This window comes from Lissotriton vulgaris, chromosome 1_1 (genome assembly GCF_964263255.1).
Source record: "Lissotriton vulgaris chromosome 1_1, aLisVul1.2, whole genome shotgun sequence".
Taxonomy (NCBI): domain Eukaryota; kingdom Metazoa; phylum Chordata; class Amphibia; order Caudata; family Salamandridae; genus Lissotriton; species Lissotriton vulgaris.
In genome coordinates this window covers 1,142,009,685-1,142,032,637 of record NC_141685.1, presented here as the reverse complement: position 1 = coordinate 1,142,032,637, position 22,953 = coordinate 1,142,009,685, and the positions used below count along the sequence as shown (strand labels likewise).

The following is a 22,953-nucleotide window of genomic DNA, read 5'->3' as shown; positions in this document are numbered from 1 at the left end:
CTCTTTCAAACCACTGCAACCGATACAGGTGACCACAGCTAGGGGAGATACTGCTGTACAGTTTATGCAACGTGTGTGATCTGCAGCTCATATGCCTTGAACGGAAAATGCTACTTACCAGTATGCATCTGTTCTTGGCATGTAGAGCTGCAGATCCACACACCCCCACCCACCTCTCCGGGAACTGTATCTGTTCCAGTTCTATCTTACTTAGATATACACACATGGACAACTCTTTCTTTTCTACTATCTCCATCATTTCCCATCATGGCGAAAAACAATCTAAGGATGGAGTCGATGCCCATGCGCACTATTGTCCAAGGGAGGAGTCACCTATCTCGTGACTACAAAGACTTCCTCCAAGACAACAACTAGGTGCAAGCATCCGAGCCAATACCAGATGGCGATCTAATGCAAAGTGTGTGGATCTGCAGCTCTACATGCCAAGAACAGATGCATACTGGTAAGTAGCATTTTCCTTTTTTTATTGGTGTATTGGGTCTGATTCTCCCGCTTTTGCGTGCTTTGGTCACTCCCAGGTGATTTTACTCATTGTTTGCTTGCATTGTCCATCCAAATACGTCCACGATTCCACCTGGTTATCCTGATCTGCCTTTTTATTTTGTAGGTTATCAACAATGTTTTAGGATTTCAAGCCATTTCAAAGAGCAATGCTTTGTTTGGCACCTGCAAAGTGGCAACTTCTGTCCGGTAGCTGTTGAGCTATGCCAATAGCTCGAACGCAAAAAAATGCGAGACCTATTGCATTTCTAATGCTTGTTTGGCCATGGCATGAGAGAAATGGACTTCACATGCACATAATCAATAGCCATTCAGGGAGGAATGAAGATGATATTACCAGTCCACAGCCTTTACCAGTCATACCGCACATGACATTGTTCTGCTTTCTCTTCAAGAGGATGCAAAGGTGTGTAGCACCCAGCATGTGGTACCCCCACAGTCCAAAAGCAACACCAAACTTAGAATGGCAAGCGGTTGAACTGCAGGTCTGAGGAGGTGACTGCAGTCTTAGAAAGCTGCTTACAGAACTCTCCAATCCTTTGCCCTCTACTGTGTCTCGTTTTTGTTCCCCACGTAGGTATAACGCCTTTGCAAGCAGAGTTTAGCAATACAAATATGCAGTGTTTCAAGAAGGACTGCCATTGTTATCTGACCTATCTAGGTGCTAGGAATGTCATCTGCTGCCCCAAGGAAGCTAAGGCTGAAGTCATCTTCTAGAAGAGAGTGAAAGTACTTTAGGGACACATCTGGCTTTATTTGATGTTGTTCTTGTTATTCCACTTACAGGAAGTGGATTCAGCTCAGGATGACACCCCTAAAGAACCCCGTCTACTGGTCAGAGGCCTCACAACCACTCACCTTAATATTGCTGAGATACGTCAACTACAGATGAAACTGCAGAGTGTATTCCTGGCATGTAATCTAGGAGAAGTACACCGTATATCATGGGAGAAGGAGCCGGACTGCTTACAAGTGACATTTTCTTGCCTCAAAGGTAAGTGAAGGCAACATGTCTGTGTGAACCAGTAGAAGGATCTTCTTTATTTTCAACAACACAGCCACTGTTACTATAAAACAGTCCTCCAAATAACCTTCCCATTTCTTAAGAAACAACATTACCTGAATGCTTCACTCCAGCACCATACATCATCCACCAAAAAATTAACTGCAGGTATAATTAATTTATGTTGACTTCTTTTAGGGCCTAAGCATTCTTTTGCCCATCCACTGTGTAGTGGGGCCCTCCCCTCCTTACTCATATAATGGCAGGCTACTACTCTACTCCACAATCGCCTACAACCCACCAGCTCTCTATGTTTGTGTAATGTGATGAAGGTCCACATAAAGTGCTCCTTAAAGCCATCTTACTCATGGCTTCTGGGCAAAAGGGCCAAACAAGCTAAGGAAGGCAACCCTTGCAACCTTGTTAGGCCTTGAAGGACCAAGGACAGGTGTTCCCTGCACATTCCTCCCCCATTACTTCCACCCCTCCTCCAGCTGCCAACCTGCCTGGACCGCCAACCACTCAGGGAAGAAGGTGTGTAGAGGAGCACCATGGTAGCTTCACAACTGGGGGGCAGGTGGATTGACACATTTATCCAGAAGGGGAGTCCTCCTTGTAGTTTTTCCCCACTTTAACTATGCCCTGTTTCCCTGTACACATAGTAGTACTGGGGTAGGAAATGCTTAACTAGTGGCATAAAGCATCTGATGATGTACGACATGAGCAGAGTAGGTGCTGGGGTAAGGGTACCGTTATATACCAAAGTAGAATATACCATACCGCCCACTTCACACTTACCACTATCTCATAACGTTAAACCACACCATTTTTGCTGATCACCATACACTTTAATACTGTGTCTTACTGTACAACACAACATAAGACAGCACGTCCTACACAACTCATTCCAGAGTACCCTGCTCTACAGTCACACCAGGGCACGCTGCACTACATTGCACTGCACTATTCAGCAGTACTCCACAGTCCCATGCACAACACCACCTGCTGGATCACCCGTGCACATTTAGACTGTATGACCTGATAGCTGCAACACACCATAAAACACACAATAATCCTACACATCACACAATTTCACAAAACAACACTCCGCCCTGAACAATCCCAAACATTGTACTGTCAAACACCAAACCAATCATTTTAGTGGTTACCTCTTCAACACATCAGAGTCATGCCAATTGGACTACACAATACATATAATAACGGACAGGGTGGGGTGTCCTATCCTGGACTTTATCTCTCTGAACACCTTCCTGTAGAAGGACAACCTCAAAATGCTCACATAGTTTCAGGTCATTTCTGGACCCGGGAGACTGGACTTAGACTTGCAGGACCTGAACTTCCGTATACCCGTCCTGCCGTACAACAGGTGTTACCTACTGGTCAAGGTGAGCCAGGAACATTTTCAGTTTGACATTCTCTCCTTCAGCCTCACAAGACCCCTTAGGTGTTCACAAAAGTGACTGCATTGGTTGCTGCACATCTTCAGAGATCGGGATTTCATGTATTCCTGTACTTCGACAACTGGCTGCTGAAGGCGCAGTATGTCGTGAAGCACCTCTTGATGATAGCAGAACTCCTGATATATTTGGGATTTACCATAAACAAGCCGAAGTACACCTGATCCCAACTCTGGCTTCCATTTATTGGGCCGATCCTGGATGGGTTGAAGTTCAAGGCAGATCACAGAAGTGGAGTGGTTCAAAGGGGTGGGGGGGCATTAGCTATGTGATAACTACATTCAAGTTCTACATGGGGCTGGGGGTGATTTGAGAGATATAAGACTATTAATGGCTTCCTTGGAAGCTTTGTAAAAACAGAAAAGTTCCCTTGGTTGAATCTAAATTACTTATCTCCACTGCAGATTCAGCTATACTCTCTCATACACTTAACTCTCTCTAGTTCAAGGGCTACCCTCAATCATACTGCATATTAATCAGAACCCCATACATAAGTAGAACCACAAAGGCACTTAACAATCTAGAAATTATTCAAACATTACGATGCCAAGGCGTAAATTACATTTAGTGTTTATTAAAAGTTTTTATAAATTCTCAGTCTGATATATTTTAAAATTCCTGCATAAACCAATCATGTGCACATACCTTACTTGCAAGGTTATAAGTTCTTATCTCAATGCACAAAACATCATATGAAGAGACAAATATAATAAAAACATATACACAAATTTAATAAAATCAGAGGTTTGTAAAGTCGACGCGTTTCGGTGGATCCTGCTTGTACCACCTTCCTCAGGACGATTAAAACCACAGAATTCTTTATGTGCTTCAGCACTTTCCCTGATCTTTACTTCATTCTTTACTTCGAAGGAATTAGGAACAGCTTATTTGTTTTTCCTTCCTATAATTGAATATTTCAGGGTGTTGAGTTCATTATCACTCATAGGATATATTATCAAGAGCCACGTATCTTTATTTGGCGTATGTTTCTCTAGGACGATTACACCCGTTTATATATGGTGTGATTTCTTGTTTTTAGTATTTATGCACGGTCGCAGTATGGCATTATTTCCACCTTCCTTACAACAGCATTGGGGTTAATCAATAGTCCCAGGGTTGTGATTCTTGTGCAGCCATGTTTGCGCTAGTCTTGTCGCCAAAATAACCGGATAAAAAGGAGTGTTTTGAGAGACATAAGACTATTAATGGCTTCCTTTGAAGCTTTCACAACAGAGATTTTGAAAAGAGATGCATGTTCCCTGTTCTGCATGTATGCTGTGTTTGCAATTAAATTCAGGACGAGGAAATAGCAGAAGGAAGTAGTGAGAATAACAACCATTTTCTCTGAATATGGGTTTTGCTTTATGGCACCCTTGGAGAGCAACAGGTGGACCCCATGCAGCAGGATGGACAGATTCTCCTTCAAACTTTGCTCTGGTGTGGGAGGAATATTGGGTGGAAAAGAGAGAAATGTGTGGGTGTAGCCCTTTTGAACCATCTGCAACACCCAACTGTTGGATATGATGGCTTGCCAACTTCGGAGGAATTGTTGAATCCTGTAAGGAAGTAGGTTTCTGTTGCAGTAACCCCCCCCGACTTTTTACCTGATACCTGATGCACTTTTCCTTGGTGTGCCCTGGGTCCCTGCTAATCAGGCACCCAGGGCCTGTGTTCCTTCCCTAAAAACTGTACTAAAGCCTAAACCCAATTGGCATCTGTGGCCATATGTCAGTCCCTGGTAAATGGTACCTAGGTATCCAGGGCATTGTGACCAGAGAGGACCCCTAAGGGCTGCAGCACTTATTGTGAAACTCTTAGGAACCCTGTACCCTGACACACACACACTGGCTTTGCAGGCTGAGTATCCTGGTGCAGAACTAAACAAATAGTCGACATGGCTCACATCCCTGTGTGCCATGCCCACAAACCCACTTCCCTGGCATACATCAGCCACCTCTCTAGCTGGGTGCCCTATGCCAGTGGTGTGGACACAGGTGCATGAGCCCCTTGCCCCTACAGTACCCAGGGTCAATCCTGGGCACTGTAAGTGCAGTGATGCCATTAAGAGTATATGGTGCTGGGAGGTTGTCATTAGGAACTCCACAGCACCATAATGGCTACACTGAAGACTGACAAGTTTGATATCAAACTTCTCAGCACATTAAACCTACACTGATGCCAGTGTGGAATTTAATGTAAAATGCACTACAGAGGGCATCTTGGGGCTCCCCCCTGAAACCTAACCTACAATCCACATATTGTCTGGGAGGCTGCCTAGGCTGCCACACAGCAGACATGTTGCTGGACCCCTGGGTGGAGAGCACTCGCTCTCCTGGGCCTGGAACAGTGCACATCCTGGGACAAGGTGCCAAGCCTCCTCCCCCAGGATGGGCAGGGGAAGCTTTAAAGACATTCGGCATTTGTGAGCTTCTCCAGACCACGTGCTGTACTCAGCAACTGGCCCCCACCAGCTCTGACCCCCTCTCTGGCGGGAAATCCTACGTGAGGAAAGGGGGTGTGCTGGCCTGTGCCAACTCCACACCTCAGGTGAGAGAGGCGAGGTGAAGCACGACTCCAGGCTGCCGCCATCTTGAGGATGAGGAGCCCTACCCACTCACAGCTAGGCTCCTGCCCCCTCTCACAGGAGAGGAGCTGGTTAGGGGGTGTACCCACCCCAGGACAGGGACCTATTGGTCACTGCCCTCACCCTACCTGTAACGCCCCTTAATTTAGTATTTAGGGGCACCCTGAACCTTCCTTCCTGAGATCCAGATTCCAAAACAAGAAACAAGAACAAGGAACAAAAAGACCTGCTGTGCAGTTGCTAAAAAGAGGAAGACGCCAACTGATTTGGCCCCAGCCCTACCGGCCTGCCGACCCTCGAACCTGCTCCTGCTAAACCCCGGCGACTCCAGTGGTCAGCAACCTCAAAAACGCCGGAGGACCTGACTGCCTTGTAACTCTGACTACCTGGGTCTCCCACGAGCAGTGGTACTGCTCGCAGCAGGTAACAATCCCTGGCATCAGCCTGGAACCGCGAACCCTGCACACTCTGCACCTGCCAAGCCTGGCCTGTGCCGGAGTGAATCAAGACCACAAGGACGTCCCCCCGGCGACTGGGACCCGAAGTCCAGTGCCCAAAGACCCCCTTGATAAACCAGACGACGCCTGCAGCATCAGAACCAGGGACCCCCCCTACCGCGACCAGCTGAGGGTAAGATTTCCCGACGCCAAAAGACACCCCTGCACCCGGCGCCGCACGGCCTCCTGTGCACAACCCCTGGGTGTCCACCCCTCCTCCAGCTTCCCAACTTACCTCTCGAAGTGGTGGTCGCACCTGAAGAATCTCTGTCCCGAGCCTGCAGCCTTTGTTCACTTTCCAAGAGCTCCTTTGAATAACATTGAGCGCCCCACGGCTCAAAAGCACCCTGCACCCAGCCGCCCGAGTGCCCCTGGGAGTGCAACCTCTATCCTATCTCACTTCCCCACTTGCCCTGAGTAAGTGACCAGGAGCCCAGCTCCCACAGCTGCGTGGCCTGCTAGCCAGCAGTCACCAACCAAGGGCCCCCTGCTGTCCATAGGATAACATTGGGCCTAACTACCTCTGCACCCGGCTGCCCCTGTGCCGCTGAGGGTGTAAAACTGTACTCACCTGAACCTGGGAGACCCCTGAGTCTATGCCCAGAACCTTAACTCTGCCAGTCGAGTACTTACCCAAAAGCCGAAAACTCACTTTTCTTCCGTAGGGTAACATGGATTGGTTTCACTTGAAAATTCTTCTAAGTGTGGAGTTTTGAAACTTTAAAATATTTGTCTAAAATCAGCCAAACAACGAATTCCGATTTACTCACCTGCTATCAGGAGAGATCCCAGTGCTGGATCTTGGTGCCCAGCACTGACCCTGAAAAGTAATTACAAGTGTACTTACTGCTAACTCAATTTTTGTCCATAGGAAATCATTGACTGTTTATCTGTGAAATTTCTTTTAAGTGTCGATTTTTGCAAATTACAAATATTCCTTAAAAATCGTACAAACTACAAAAATGTAATTACTTACCTGTTTAAGATAGATGTCCCAGTGCTGGACCTAGGAGCCCAGCACTGGATTACAAAAGTAACGCAAACATACTAGGCCTGCAATCTGAATTTCCTTCCCTAGGAAGTGTTGAAGTTTCTAAGTGTCGATTTTGCAAACGTGCAAATATTCAATAAAAATCGCCTGTATAACCAAAACACAATCCTTCAACTGTTTACAGGTGGTATACCAGTGCTGGATACCAGTGCAGGATCTAGGATCCATCCCTGAGTTAGAAAGATAAACCATAACCCCACTTACCAGCTGAGGGAATTTCTTCCATAGGAAATCATTGACTGTTTTTCTGTGAAATTTCTTCTAAGTGTCAACTTTTAAAATACCAAAATATTACTTTAAAAATCACTACAGTGACTTAACCGATTTTGCTCAACTGTTTACAGAACCTGTCTCAACTGAATCTAGGAACCAGTCCTGCTGGTAAAAAAGTAATCCTGGAAGTAATCTATTGCCTCCTTTTAGACATTCCCATTGAGCTCAATGTGTTATTGGGTTTGAAATTGTGTTGCCTATTGCAACACACTGTAACAATTGCATTCCAAAAGTCTATTACCTAATTGCAAAGTATTTCACTAAAGTAACTCATTCTGAGAAAGTATATATTGATACCTGGTTGGTTCCAAAATAAAATAACTATATCTTTTGATATAAAACCATTGGCCTAGAGTTCAGTTCTTGAGTGTGTGAGACCATTTGCTGACTGAGGGTGTACAACAAGTGCTTTACACTGTCCTCTGATACTGCCTTACTGCTCGACCAAGCTACCACTTTAGAGAGTAAGGTTATATCTAACTTTAGCCTCTGCCAAACCTCTGAGGTCTGTGGACTCTGTGCACACTGTACCTATTTGGGAACAGTATATACAGAGCCACTTTATCACAAATCCTGCCCCTGACTGGTTGGGTATACGCCACTGAGGACAAGCTAAAGTACCTTCTTGGCTATTATGTAGGGGAAGAGGCACTGGAGTATTGACACCTCTGCTGGTCTGTGAGCTGTCTGCTAGTTCCATGCCCACGGCCCGAAAGGAATGGGCTGTATGCTGCATCAGTGGCTGAGAAGGCTGTCACTGCCTACATACTGGCCGCCTGGTGTAGCCCCTAAATTTGCAGAACTGGTGGGGAAATTGCTTTACAAGGGTCAACTGCCCGAGGAGCATGCTTTTTAGCCCTACTATCTTTAGAGAATTCCAGAGTGGGGGCCGCCTTCTTTGCGAAGAGGCGACACCCATGAATGGGAAGGTTCATTAGCAATGTTTGTACATCACCAGAAAATTTGATTGATCTCATCCAGGCGTGTCTTTAGAGCACAACCCTGGTAGTGACTGCCCTCCAAATGCAGTCTGTACGGAGGACATACTTTTCTGTGCCCTGCCTGTCATGGATTGTCTGTCCCAAAGTGGCCCTAAGGTTCTTCGGTACTATTGACAAGTGTCCCAAAGGGCATGTGTATATCAGCCCCACTGACAGACTGTTTACCGATCTCAGTACCAGGCTGAAAGAACATTTGTTTGCCAAAGGCATTAGTTCTTGTGAATTCTCTTTCTGGGGAATTGATCAGAAATGAATTAGGCTTTCACCATAGAGTGCTTGGTGAGAAAATCTTTGTGTGTAGGTCCATGTCGCCTGATCACCTGACTAATAACAGGCGGGCAGGACCATGATTTCCACCTGGTAGCTATCAAACTATCCATGAGGCTCTCATTAAAGGGAAACAAGGACTCTGATGTTGCTGGGCCAGGGTGCAACATTTCTGTTTAAATGTTCATCATAGTCTCAGTGAAGGGCACCCGGATTCCAAGGAACCAAAAGGAAAATGTAACATCTGTTGATAACTGACTCATGGTAGAGGCACTAGATTAGAGTCAGGCTGCATGAAAACTGATTGCACTTTTATAATTTCATACCGTGACATTGGTCGAGCTTTGGCCATTGTATTTTCGGGGTGTGACATATGTTGGTGGATGCATCAGCATCAGGGAGATGGAAACTAGCATGTATCTTAGGGCTGGAGTGGAACTATTTACTGGAGTTGGTGTGGGGTCAGTAAACAGTTACAGACAGCGCTGGAGAAGGACCCACCAGTGGTAATCTGATTGGAAGCTCTGTGGTTCTGCGGGGCCTGAAGGTGCGGAAGAAATAGCAGAAAGTGCACTAATGATTTGTAGCATTGCCTCTTGGAAGGCCTCAAACCTCTGTGGGGTTGAAGGCAGTCCAGTGAACTCGGGTAACACAGGGCTCATCGGTATCAATTGAATTATTGATTCTGTAACTGGTTACCTCAATGGGGTGTGAGTCAAATCTTGACTGGCCTGAGACTGGAGTTAGCTTGCACTTGGACTTTGACTTACCAAAAATATCATGCGGGAAGTGGAGCAGTCACAGGAACTGTCCTCTGTCTGGACCAGGCCTGCAACTTTTGTGAAGACAGTGACTTCTTATATCTTATGTTCTGTGATTTACAACTTTGCCTTGTGGTGTCAAATTGCCTTTGCGGCATTAGAGCACATTAGACACACAACTTTGAGTCATGTCTGGAGCCCAGGCACCAAATGCACATCTTGTGCGAGTCCATGACCGCCATCTGCTTTTTAGGTTTCGCTGGGGGGCGGAGCCGTTAGGCTCCTCCTCCAGAGAAATCTGTAGTTTCTAGTATGGGTGACTTGAACACGCCCCCGCCTCATTGGCTAGCTCCATAAATGGAGCCTAGCCATTGGACGAGGGGCCTGTCCATCAATGCCGGACCAGACACGGGGGCGTTCCCGAGATTCTTTGGCTTTGGCGACGTCACGCGACGCCGGGAACGCCCCCGAGTCTGGTCCGGCCGGGCCGTGCTTGCTGCTGTCCTGCCTTGTGTCCCTCCTCCCGCCGTCCCCACGTTTCCCGCCTCCCTCCCGACGTCCGTGTCCTTTCCCGCCCCCCTCGTCCTCTCCCGCCCGCCCCCCTCGTCCTCTCCCGCCCCCCCCCCTGTCCTCACAAATAGTGGACTATAGTTAAAGAAAAATGGGAAGTCGGGTGAAAAGTCGCAACGTAAGCCGGATAGGGGGGTCATGTGTAACATGGGATAAATGTGATGGGAGGGGGTTAAGTGGCGGTAAAATAAATAAGTCTGAGGTGCCTGGGAGCAAGTTGAAGGTTAGGCCGAGATTTTAGAAGGGTGGGAACTCTGCGGGTTTTAGCGCTCAGAGACTCCGCTGAAAAAGCTTTGAAGGGCAGTGCCGGGTGCGGTACTTTACAGTGGCTGACCGTTTGTTATGAATTGTATTTATCTTTATAGAAATGGCCTGGGATGTTGATGTTCTTAGAATGATACGTTTTCTTGAGCGTGAAGATGCTTGGGCTGGTAACATTTTGACTGACAGAATCGGTAAGGCTGCGCTTTTGCCCTCGGGGGCGGACGCGAACTCACTAGAGGCGCGGTTATTAAAGAGCCTGAATATTCTGCTGGGCGGGGTTACGAGGGCGGGATTAGGGAGCAGGACCAGGGAGCAGGACTGGGAGTTTACAGTCGGCACGAAAGAGTCCTTGGAGCGGAGGCGGGTAAGGGAGCAGACGGGAGCAAAGAACGGTGAGGTATTTCCCATACGAACGGCGGAGGGCCTCTGTTGCGTTCTCTCTCGAAGAGTCCTTGGAGCGGAGGCGGGTAAGGGAGCAGACGGGAGCAAAGAACGGTGAGGTATTTCCCATACGAACGGCGGAGGGCCTCTGTTGCGTTCTCTCTCGTCCCATACAGATCGTTCCAGTCATTTAACTTGTTGCAATCTTTCCACTGTCCTGTTTGGTCCCGATTGATTTACCCTGCACTCTGTCAAACTCAACGAACTGCCCCTGCAGTCTGCTACTTTAGTTTCCCCAATCATGTATTTCCCTCCATATCTTGTCCCCCCCCGCCCTTCCGTTCAGTTTTTATTATCTTTCTACTCCTCCACTTTTCCCCTTTGCTGACCTTTCACTCGCCAGACTTCCTCAACTGAAACCTCCGAGAGTTGTTTTGTCATAGGGACATTTTAGGTCCACCCCGCGGTCTTGCAGTTCTAATAAATGCTTTCTGTGAGTTGTAGTAAGCTTAGTTAGCGACTGTTAAACTGAACTAGCTCAAAGGATAACTATATTATTTAGTGGAAAAAAGATCAAGACTGCAAGCGTTGTGTCCCAATGACATAGAATCTTCTTCATACCACTTCACCCAGTTGATTGTAATTGCTGTTGTTCACTGCCTCAGATAGTGTCATTTCACCTCCTTATGCCTCTTTCTTGACCACTTGTCATTTGTCCCACTGCCGATCTTACACTTACTCCATATCAAGTCCATGGAACCTGTTTCACCCACCCGTCTGACCAGAATTTCACTTGCTTCCCTCATCCCTATTAGACTCCAGTGTACTAAACTTTCGTCCCTCAGGGTCCCACTGCGGCTCCATCATCCTCCTGCGGTCACTTTCCACATCCCGCTGGTCATGTCTGATATTACCTGGCAGTCTCTTTTCTCTCACGTTCTAATTTCATGGCACCTCTTATTAATCTACTACGTCGTTCACTGTTTCACCCCTTGACCCCCCCATGTATTCTTTGCTACCTTCCGGATTGCGCTGACTATTCCCTGCTGGCCCACGTTTCTATTATCTCTACTTCTGTTCATGCTGCCTTTAATCGGATTTTTTATTTTTTTGGGCAATGTTTTGAACCCTACATAAAACATTAAGCGTAGAAGACCTAAATGTCAAAATTACGCTTAACTGTATTATGCAAATATATTTTGTGAACATTGAAATGAAAGATGGAAGATTGCTGGCCGGGCCCTTAAGATATTCCTCTCTTGTGCAAGATGATTATTTGGGGACTAAAGGTCAGCGCAAAGGAAGTTTGTCAGGGTATAGTCTTTGCCACAATTGACATTTGAAACTGGACACATTAGTATTGTAGTGTGTAGCATTTATATAGTTTTTCGTATATCGTTGTGGGGCCTATTTTCGCATGTGCGGACCTACACAATTGAGGTGTGCACGGTTGTTGCAGAATGCTGTATTTGTTGTCATCCTTGGTGTCTTAACTTAATGACCGCAGATATGCTTTCATCTTGTCTTGTAGTGCAGTGGATAACACTGTGATGGAGGTGGTAGCACAAGAGCCTCACATAATTTAGTTGTAATTAGTTGAGGTTTATAATTTACTTAGGCTCCATGCTATGCTTCATGCTTTCTTTTCCGAAATAGCAAAAGACACACAAATGATGGACGGGATGCAGAACAAATCAAAACATTCACCCCCAGTCAAGAGATCTGAGTTAAATCCAACATTCTTTTTCTCACCATGCCACCCCCGTTTAGACCCAGCCATATGCAAATCAGTCTTTTCCCTGTGCCTCATGGGAACAGTCCAGCCCAAACTGCCAAGGGTAGGACCTGGCTTGGCAGTTTGGGCTGGACTGTTCCCATGAAGCACAGGGTCAAGACTGATTTACATATGGCTGGGTCTAAACTGGGGTGACATGGTGAGCAAAAGAACAATGGATTTAACCCAGATCACTTAACTGGAGGTGAATGTTTGATTTGCTCTGCATTCCATCCATCATCTGTGTGTCATTTGCTTTCTCACCCTAAGTGCGGCGGCTAGGCCCTAAGTGCGCTGGATATGCCCAAACGTGGGTCCCGGGATTACTGTGCCACTGGCTGATGAGGGGGTGATACCCTGAAACCAGTCCCAGTATGCGTCTTTCCGGTCCTGGTAGGACATAGATTGGCATTTCGGGCTGGACTGTTCCCATGAGGTCAAGACTGATTTGTATATGGCTGCATCTAAACTGGGGTGGCATGGTGAGCAAAAGAACAATGGATTTACCCTGGATCGCTGACTTGGGGTGAGTGTTTGATTTGCTCTGCATTCCGTCCATCATTTGTGTGTCTTTTGCTTTCTCTTACGAAATAGGCAGGCATTTACCTGCATGGTCTTCTGGTCTTGGTTTTCAGTACTAGTACAAGGGGGCACTGCCCATACCCTCCGATCATCAGTGTTACAAAGTGATCGTTAATAAAAGTAATAAAGGATGATCATTAAAAATATTACAAACTTACAATATGTAGAAACATTTTCTATTTTTTTCATCTTTGACTTTGCTGTTAATATTATAAACACTTGCTTTCTTTTACAAAAGTACAAATGCAATAAGTTTTTCTGCAATTTTTATTATACATGCAATTTTTATTATACATGTAATTACGATAGAACAGTTGGGAAATTATCGTACAGCAAGACTTATTCACTATATAAATAGTATTGTCTGATATATAGATCTCTATCTCCACCAAAGCATGAAACAGCCTCCCTCACCACATCAGAGCCTCTTCATTGCTTCTTGACTTCTCTAGTTACCGTAGATGTGGCTTTTCAAATAATCATGCCAAGTAGACCTACTTAAGCTGATATCAAATATTCTCAAGTTAATTTACACAAAAATATATACTTTTTAGGTTTCGCTGGGGGGCGGAGCCGTTAGGCTCCTCCTCCAGAGAAATCTATTGAGTACAGTAAGCACTATGGAACACGCCCCCCGTCCCATTGGCTAGCTCCATAAATGGAGCCTAGCCATTGGACGAGGGGCCTGTCCATCAATGCCGGACCAGACACGGGGGCGTTCCCGAGATTCTTTGGCTTTGGCGACGTCACGCGACGCCGGGAACGCCCCCGAGTCTGGTCCGGCCGGGCCGTGCTTGCTGCTGTCCTGCCTTGTGTCCCTCCTCCCGCCGTCCCCACGTTTCCCGCCTCCCTCCCGACGTCCGTGTCCTTTCCCGCCCCCCTCGTCCTCTCCCGCCCGCCCCCCTCGTCCTCTCCCGCCCCCCCCCGTGTCCTCACAAATAGTGGACTATAGTTAAAGAAAAATGGGAAGTCGGGTGAAAAGTCGCAACGTAAGCCGGATAGGGGGGTCATGTGTAACATGGGATAAATGTGATGGGAGGGGGTTAAGTGGCGGTAAAATAAATAAGTCTGAGGTGCCTGGGAGCAAGTTGAAGGTTAGGCCGAGATTTTAGAAGGGTGGGAACTCTGCGGGTTTTAGCGCTCAGAGACTCCGCTGAAAAAGCTTTGAAGGGCAGTGCCGGGTGCGGTACTTTACAGTGGCTGACCGTTTGTTATGAATTGTATTTATCTTTATAGAAATGGCCTGGGATGTTGATGTTCTTAGAATGATACGTTTTCTTGAGCGTGAAGATGCTTGGGCTGGTAACATTTTGACTGACAGAATCGGTAAGGCTGCGCTTTTGCCCTCGGGGGCGGACGCGAACTCACTAGAGGCGCGGGTATTAAAGAGCCTGAATATTCTGATGGGCGGGGTTACGAGGGCGGGATTAGGGAGCAGGACCAGGGAGCAGGACTTGGAGTTTACAGTCGGCACGAAAGAGTCCTTGGAGCGGAGGCGGGTAAGGGAGCAGACGGGAGCAAAGAACGGTGAGGTATTTCCCATACGAACGGCGGAGGGCCTCTGTTGCGTTCTCTCTCGAAGAGTCCTTGGAGCGGAGGCGGGTAAGGGAGCAGACGGGAGCAAAGAACGGTGAGGTATTTCCCATACGAACGGCGGAGGGCCTCTGTTGCGTTCTCTCTCGTCCCATACAGATCGTTCCAGTCATTTAACTTGTTGCAATCTTTCCACTGTCCTGTTTGGTCCCGATTGATTTACCCTGCACTCTGTCAAACTCAACGAACTGCCCCTGCAGTCTGCTACTTTAGTTTCCCCAATCATGTATTTCCCTCCATATCTTGTCCCCCCCCCGCCCTTCCGTTCAGTTTTTATTATCTTTCTACTCCTCCACTTTTCCCCTTTGCTGACCTTTCACTCGCCAGACTTCCTCAACTGAAACCTCCGAGAGTTGTTTTGTCATAGGGACATTTTAGGTCCACCCCGCGGTCTTGCAGTTCTAATAAATGCTTTCTGTGAGTTGTAGTAAGCTTAGTTAGCGACTGTTAAACTGAACTAGCTCAAAGGATAACTATATTATTTAGTGGAAAAAAGATCAAGACTGCAAGCGTTGTGTCCCAATGACATAGAATCTTCTTCATACCACTTCACCCAGTTGATTGTAATTGCTGTTGTTCACTGCCTCAGATAGTGTCATTTCACCTCCTTATGCCTCTTTCTTGACCACTTGTCATTTGTCCCACTGCCGATCTTACACTTACTCCATATCAAGTCCATGGAACCTGTTTCACCCACCCGTCTGACCAGAATTTCACTTGCTTCCCTCATCCCTATTAGACTCCAGTGTACTAAACTTTCGTCCCTCAGGGTCCCACTGCGGCTCCATCATCCTCCTGCGGTCACTTTCCACATCCCGCTGGTCATGTCTGATATTACCTGGCAGTCTCTTTTCTCTCACGTTCTAATTTCATGGCACCTCTTATTAATCTACTACGTCGTTCACTGTTTCACCCCTTGACCCCCCCATGTATTCTTTGCTACCTTCCGGATTGCGCTGACTATTCCCTGCTGGCCCACGTTTCTATTATCTCTACTTCTGTTCATGCTGCCTTTAATCGGATTTTTTATTTTTTTGGGCAATGTTTTGAACCCTACATAAAACATTAAGCGTAGAAGACCTAAATGTCAAAATTACGCTTAACTGTATTATGCAAATATATTTTGTGAACATTGAAATGAAAGATGGAAGATTGCTGGCCGGGCCCTTAAGATATTCCTCTCTTGTGCAAGATGATTATTTGGGGACTAAAGGTCAGCGCAAAGGAAGTTTGTCAGGGTGTGTCTTTGCCACAATTGACATTTGAAACTGGACACATTAGTATTGTAGTGTGTAGCATTTATATAGTTTTTCGTATATCGTTGTGGGGCCTATTTTCGCATGTGCGGACCTACACAATTGAGGTGTGCACGGTTGTTGCAGAATGCTGTATTTGTTGTCATCCTTGGTGTCTTAACTTAATGACCGCAGATATGCTTTCATCTTGTCTTGTAGTGCAGTGGATAACACTGTGATGGAGGTGGTAGCACAAGAGCCTCACATAATTTAGTTGTAATTAGTTGAGGTTTATAATTTACTTAGGCTCCATGCTATGCTTCATGCTTTCTTTTCCGAAATAGCAAAAGACACACAAATGATGGACGGGATGCAGAACAAATCAAAACATTCACCCCCAGTCAAGAGATCTGAGTTAAATCCAACATTCTTTTTCTCACCATGCCACCCCCGTTTAGACCCAGCCATATGCAAATCAGTCTTTTCCCTGTGCCTCATGGGAACAGTCCAGCCCAAACTGCCAAGGGTAGGACCTGGCTTGGCAGTTTGGGCTGGACTGTTCCCATGAAGCACAGGGTCAAGACTGATTTACATATGGCTGGGTCTAAACTGGGGTGACATGGTGAGCAAAAGAACAATGGATTTAACCCAGATCACTTAACTGGAGGTGAATGTTTGATTTGCTCTGCATTCCATCCATCATCTGTGTGTCATTTGCTTTCTCACCCTAAGTGCGGCGGCTAGGCCCTAAGTGCGCTGGATATGCCCAAACGTGGGTCCCGAGATTACTGTGCCACTGGCTGATGAGGGGGTGATACCCTGAAACCAGTCCCAGTATGCGTCTTTCCGGTCCTGGTAGGACATGGATTGGCATTTCGGGCTGGACTGTTCCCATGAGGTCAAGACTGATTTGTATATGGCTGCGTCTAAACTGGGGTGGCATGGTGAGCAAAAGAACAATGGATTTACCCTGGATCGCTGACTTGGGGTGAGTGTTTGATTTGCTCTGCATTCCGTCCATCATTTGTGTGTCTTTTGCTTTCTCTTACGAAATAGGCAGGCATTTACCTGCATGGTCTTCTGGTCTTGGTTTTCAGTACTAGTACAAGGGGGCACTGCCCATACCCTCCGATCATCAGTGTTACAAAGTGATCGTTAATAAAAGTAATAAAGGATGATCATTAAAAATATTACAAACTTACAATATGTAGAAACATTTTCTATTTTTTTCATCTTTGACTTTGCTGTTAATATTATAAACACTTGCTTTCTTTTACAAAAGTACAAATGCAATAAGTTTTTCTGCAATTTTTATTATACATGCAATTTTTATTATACATGTAATTACGATAGAACAGTTGGTAAATTATCGTACAGCAAGACTTATTCACTATATAAATAGTATTGTCTGATATATAGATCTCTATCTCCACCAAAGCATGAAACAGCCTCCCTCACCACATCAGAGCCTCTTCATTGCTTCTTGACTTCTCTAGTTACCGTAGATGTGGCTTTTCAAATAATCATGCTGATATCAAATATTCTCAAGTTAATTTACACAAAAATATATACTTTTTAGGTTTCGCTGGGGGGCGGAGCTGTTAGGCTCCTCCTCCAGAGAAATCTATTGAGTACAGTAAGCACTATGGAACACGCCCCCCGTCCCATTGGCTAGCTCCATAAATGGAGCCTAGCCATTGGACGAGGGGCCTGTCCATCAATGCCGGACCAGACACGGGGGCGTTCCCGAGATTCTTTGGCTTTGGCGACGTCACGCGACGCCGGGAACGCCCCCGAGTCTGGTCCGGCCGGGCCGTGCTTGCTGCTGTCCTGCCTTGTGTCCCTCCTCCCGCCGTCCCCACGTTTCCCGCCTCCCTCCCGACGTCCGTGTCCTTTCCCGCCCCCCTCGTCCTCTCCCGCCCGCCCCCCTCGTCCTCTCCCGCCCCCCCCCCGTGTCCTCACAAATAGTGGACTATAGTTAAAGAAAAATGGGAAGTCGGGTGAAAAGTCGCAACGTAAGCCGGATAGGGGGGTCATGTGTAACATGGGATAAATGTGATGGGAGGGGGTTAAGTGGCGGTAAAATAAATAAGTCTGAGGTGCCTGGGAGCAAGTTGAAGGTTAGGCCGAGATTTTAGAAGGGTGGGAACTCTGCGGGTTTTAGCGCTCAGAGACTCCGCTGAAAAAGCTTTGAAGGGCAGTGCCGGGTGCGGTACTTTACAGTGGCTGACCGTTTGTTATGAATTGTATTTATCTTTATAGAAATGGCCTGGGATGTTGATGTTCTTAGAATGATACGTTTTCTTGAGCGTGAAGATGCTTGGGCTGGTAACATTTTGACTGACAGAATCGGTAAGGCTGCGCTTTTGCCCTCGGGGGCGGACGCGAACTCACTAGAGGCGCGGTTATTAAAGAGCCTGAATATTCTGCTGGGCGGGGTTACGAGGGCGGGATTAGGGAGCAGGACCAGGGAGCAGGACTGGGAGTTTACAGTCGGCACGAAAGAGTCCTTGGAGCGGAGGCGGGTAAGGGAGCAGACGGGAGCAAAGAACGGTGAGGTATTTCCCATACGAACGGCGGAGGGCCTCTGTTGCGTTCTCTCTCGAAGAGTCCTTGGAGCGGAGGCGGGTAAGGGAGCAGACGGGAGCAAAGAACGGTGAGGTATTTCCCATACGAACGGCGGAGGGCCTCTGTTGCGTTCTCTCTCGTCCCATACAGATCGTTCCAGTCATTTAACTTGTTGCAATCTTTCCACTGTCCTGTTTGGTCCCGATTGATTTACCCTGCACTCTGTCAAACTCAACGAACTGCCCCTGCAGTCTGCTACTTTAGTTTCCCCAATCATGTATTTCCCTCCATATCTTGTCCCCCCCCCCGCCCTTCCGTTCAGTTTTTATTATCTTTCTACTCCTCCACTTTTCCCCTTTGCTGACCTTTCACTCGCCAGACTTCCTCAACTGAAACCTCCGAGAGTTGTTTTGTCATAGGGACATTTTAGGTCCACCCCGCGGTCTTGCAGTTCTAATAAATGCTTTCTGTGAGTTGTAGTAAGCTTAGTTAGCGACTGTTAAACTGAACTAGCTCAAAGGATAACTATATTATTTAGTGGAAAAAAGATCAAGACTGCAAGCGTTGTGTCCCAATGACATAGAATCTTCTTCATACCACTTCACCCAGTTGATTGTAATTGCTGTTGTTCACTGCCTCAGATAGTGTCATTTCACCTCCTTATGCCTCTTTCTTGACCACTTGTCATTTGTCCCACTGCCGATCTTACACTTACTCCATATCAAGTCCATGGAACCTGTTTCACCCACCCGTCTGACCAGAATTTCACTTGCTTCCCTCATCCCTATTAGACTCCAGTGTACTAAACTTTCGTCCCTCAGGGTCCCACTGCGGCTCCATCATCCTCCTGCGGTCACTTTCCACATCCCGCTGGTCATGTCTGATATTACCTGGCAGTCTCTTTTCTCTCACGTTCTAATTTCATGGCACCTCTTATTAATCTACTACGTCGTTCACTGTTTCACCCCTTGACCCCCCCATGTATTCTTTGCTACCTTCCGGATTGCGCTGACTATTCCCTGCTGGCCCACGTTTCTATTATCTCTACTTCTGTTCATGCTGCCTTTAATCGGATTTTTTATTTTTTTGGGCAATGTTTTGAACCCTACATAAAACATTAAGCGTAGAAGACCTAAATGTCAAAATTACGCTTAACTGTATTATGCAAATATATTTTGTGAACATTGAAATGAAAGATGGAAGATTGCTGGCCGGGCCCTTAAGATATTCCTCTCTTGTGCAAGATGATTATTTGGGGACTAAAGGTCAGTGCAAAGGAAGTTTGTCAGGGTATAGTCTTTGCCACAATTGACATTTGAAACTGGACACATTAGTATTGTAGTGTGTAGCATTTATATAGTTTTTCGTATATCGTTGTGGGGCCTATTTTCGCATGTGCGGACCTACACAATTGAGGTGTGCACGGTTGTTGCAGAATGCTGTATTTGTTGTCATCCTTGGTGTCTTAACTTAATGACCGCAGATATGCTTTCATCTTGTCTTGTAGTGCAGTGGATAACACTGTGATGGAGGTGGTAGCACAAGAGCCTCACATAATTTAGTTGTAATTAGTTGAGGTTTATAATTTACTTAGGCTCCATGCTATGCTTCATGCTTTCTTTTCCGAAATAGCAAAAGACACACAAATGATGGACGGGATGCAGAACAAATCAAAACATTCACCCCCAGTCAAGAGATCTGAGTTAAATCCAACATTCTTTTTCTCACCATGCCACCCCCGTTTAGACCCAGCCATATGCAAATCAGTCTTTTCCCTGTGCCTCATGGGAACAGTCCAGCCCAAACTGCCAAGGGTAGGACCTGGCTTGGCAGTTTGGGCTGGACTGTTCCCATGAAGCACAGGGTCAAGACTGATTTACATATGGCTGGGTCTAAACTGGGGTGACATGATGAGCAAAAGAACAATGGATTTAACCCAGATCACTTAACTGGAGGTGAATGTTTGATTTGCTCTGCATTCCATCCATCATCTGTGTGTCATTTGCTTTCTCACCCTAAGTGCGGCGGCTAGGCCCTAAGTGCGCTGGATATGCCCAAACGTGGGTCCCGGGATTACTGTGCCACTGGCTGATGAGGGGGTGATACCCTGAAACCAGTCCCAGTATGCGTCTTTCCGATCCTGGTAGGACATGGATTGGCATTTCGGGCTGGACTGTTCCCATGAGGTCAAGACTGATTTGTATATGGCTGCGTCTAAACTGGGGTGGCATGGTGAGCAAAAGAACAATGGATTTACCCTGGATCGCTGACTTGGGGTGAGTGTTTGATTTGCTCTGCATTCCGTCCATCATTTGTGTGTCTTTTGCTTTCTCTTACGAAATAGGCAGGCATTTACCTGCATGGTCTTCTGGTCTTGGTTTTCAGTACTAGTACAAGGGGGCACTGCCCATACCCTCCGATCATCAGTGTTACAAAGTGATCGTTAATAAAAGTAATAAAGGATGATCATTAAAAATATTACAAACTTACAATATGTAGAAACATTTTCTATTTTTTTCATCTTTGACTTTGCTGTTAATATTATAAACACTTGCTTTATTTTACAAAAGTACAAATGCAATAAGTTTTTCTGCAATTTTTATTATACATGCAATTTTTATTATACATGTAATTACGATAGAACAGTTGGGAAATTATCGTACAGCAAGACTTATTCACTATATAAATAGTATTGTCTGATATATAGATCTCTATCTCCACCAAAGCATGAAACAGCCTCCCTCACCACATCAGAGCCTCTTCATTGCTTCTTGACTTCTCTAGTTACCGTAGATGTGGCTTTTCAAATAATCATGCCAAGTAGACCTACTTAAGCTGATATCAAATATTCTCAAGTTAATTTACACAAAAATATATACTTTTTAGGTTTCGCTGGGGGGCGGAGCCGTTAGGCTCCTCCTCCAGAGAAATCTATTGAGTACAGTAAGCACTATGGAACACGCCCCCCCGTCCCATTGGCTAGCTCCATAAATGGAGCCTAGCCATTGGACGAGGGGCCTGTCCATCAATGCCGGACCAGACACGGGGGCGTTCCCGAGATTCTTTGGCTTTGGCGACGTCACGCGACGCCGGGAACGCCCCCGAGTCTGGTCCGGCCGGGCCGTGCTTGCTGCTGTCCTGCCTTGTGTCCCTCCTCCCGCCGTCCCCACGTTTCCCGCCTCCCTCCCGACGTCCGTGTCCTTTCCCGCCCCCCTCGTCCTCTCCCGCCCGCCCCCCTCGTCCTCTCCCGCCCCCCCCGTGTCCTCACAAATAGTGGTATCCCGTCCCGCCCGGGGGTTAACCGGCAGCTGCTCGGCACCTTGGCCGAGGCACGAAGGGGCTGCGACCGCATTGGTGGCTTTTCGGAGGCTCGTCGGCAGAGGCGCGCTCTGATTGGCCGCTGCAGTGGGCCTGTCCCCGTGAGCTGCGCCGCCGTTGGTTGGAGCCTCGCCGGGTCATCAGGATCTGCCCCGGGAGCCGCGCTGTGAGTGGCTGACTCCGGGGGAACCCTCGACGTCAGCGGAGGCCAGTGGGAGCTGCGACGGGGGCCGTGCCTGCGAGGGTGAGTCTTCGGCCCAGAAGCTGGGGGAGATCGCCTTCCACCCCACACCCGGTATTGACACCGGCTGAAGAGAGGAAGCGCTGGGGGGCTGTGCGCTCGCTCGCCTTCCGTTTCCCAACTCTCTTCTCTTGCTTCCCCAGTTCTCTTGCCCTCTCTCATTCCGTACTCCCACCTCTCTTCTCTTCCTTCCCTTTTCCCGGCTCTCCTTCCGTTTCCTTACTCTCTTCTCTTCCTTTCCTTTCCCTTTCCCGGGCTCTCTTCCCCTCTCTCCTTCCGCATTCCCACCTCTCTTCCCTTCCCTCCCCTGTCCCCGGCTCTCCCCCAGCTCCCTCTAGCTGCAGCCACAAAAGTAATCTAATAATGGCGCCGGTTCTGTGGCAGGCCGGCCTCTGTAATCTTTCGCCTGTAATTGCCGCGTACGTGGTTTAGCTCGGAGGAGTTAATGGAGACTCGCAGTGTAGCACGGGGTAATTAGTTGTTTTTAAATAAACTGCAGGCACACTTTAATTAAGCCTGCAGTGTGAAAGGTGTGGTGTTATAGCAGAACAAAGCACAGTAGGCTGGGAAGGGGGGGCGGAAGCGGGGGCAGATGGAGAAACACTGAAAGCCAAGAAGGGACGCGGGTCTCTTTATCTCTGGTTTCGTTAACAGCTGTTGGGGATACAAACATTCGACAGGACGGGAAACCAAGCGCCTGTTTCCCCCTACACAAAACGCGGCTTCAGAGCCACGTTTGGTTGCGGGAGAGAAGAAAAGTCTTCAGAACACTAGAAAGGGAAGAAGGGAGTTGCGCCACACGCCACTACCGATAGACGGAGGGTGTTGGAGCCAGGCAGAGAGAGAGGGAGGGAGCGGGGAAGGGAGGGAGCGAGTGAAAGAGAAGGAGACAGAGGGAGTGAGGTAAAGGGAGAGACGAGGAAAGAAGCAAGAGAAGGAAAGAAAGGGGGCAAGCGAAAGAAAAGAGAACAAAAGAGAACTATGTAGAAG

General features: G+C 47.2%; 1 protein-coding gene across 2 annotated transcripts in view; it reads left to right on the top strand.

Moving 5' to 3' along the window:
• Positions 1–22,953, top strand: part of LOC147748799 (E3 ubiquitin-protein ligase DTX3L-like) — a 719,624-nt gene that overhangs the window by 105,807 nt on the left and 590,864 nt on the right. For both annotated transcript variants that reach the window (XM_086963890.1, XM_086963891.1), the window contains exon 3: positions 1,309–1,516. In XM_086963890.1, coding sequence (XP_086820016.1) covers positions 1,309–1,516 — 208 coding nt within the window. The remainder of the gene's footprint in view (positions 1–1,308; positions 1,517–22,953) is intronic.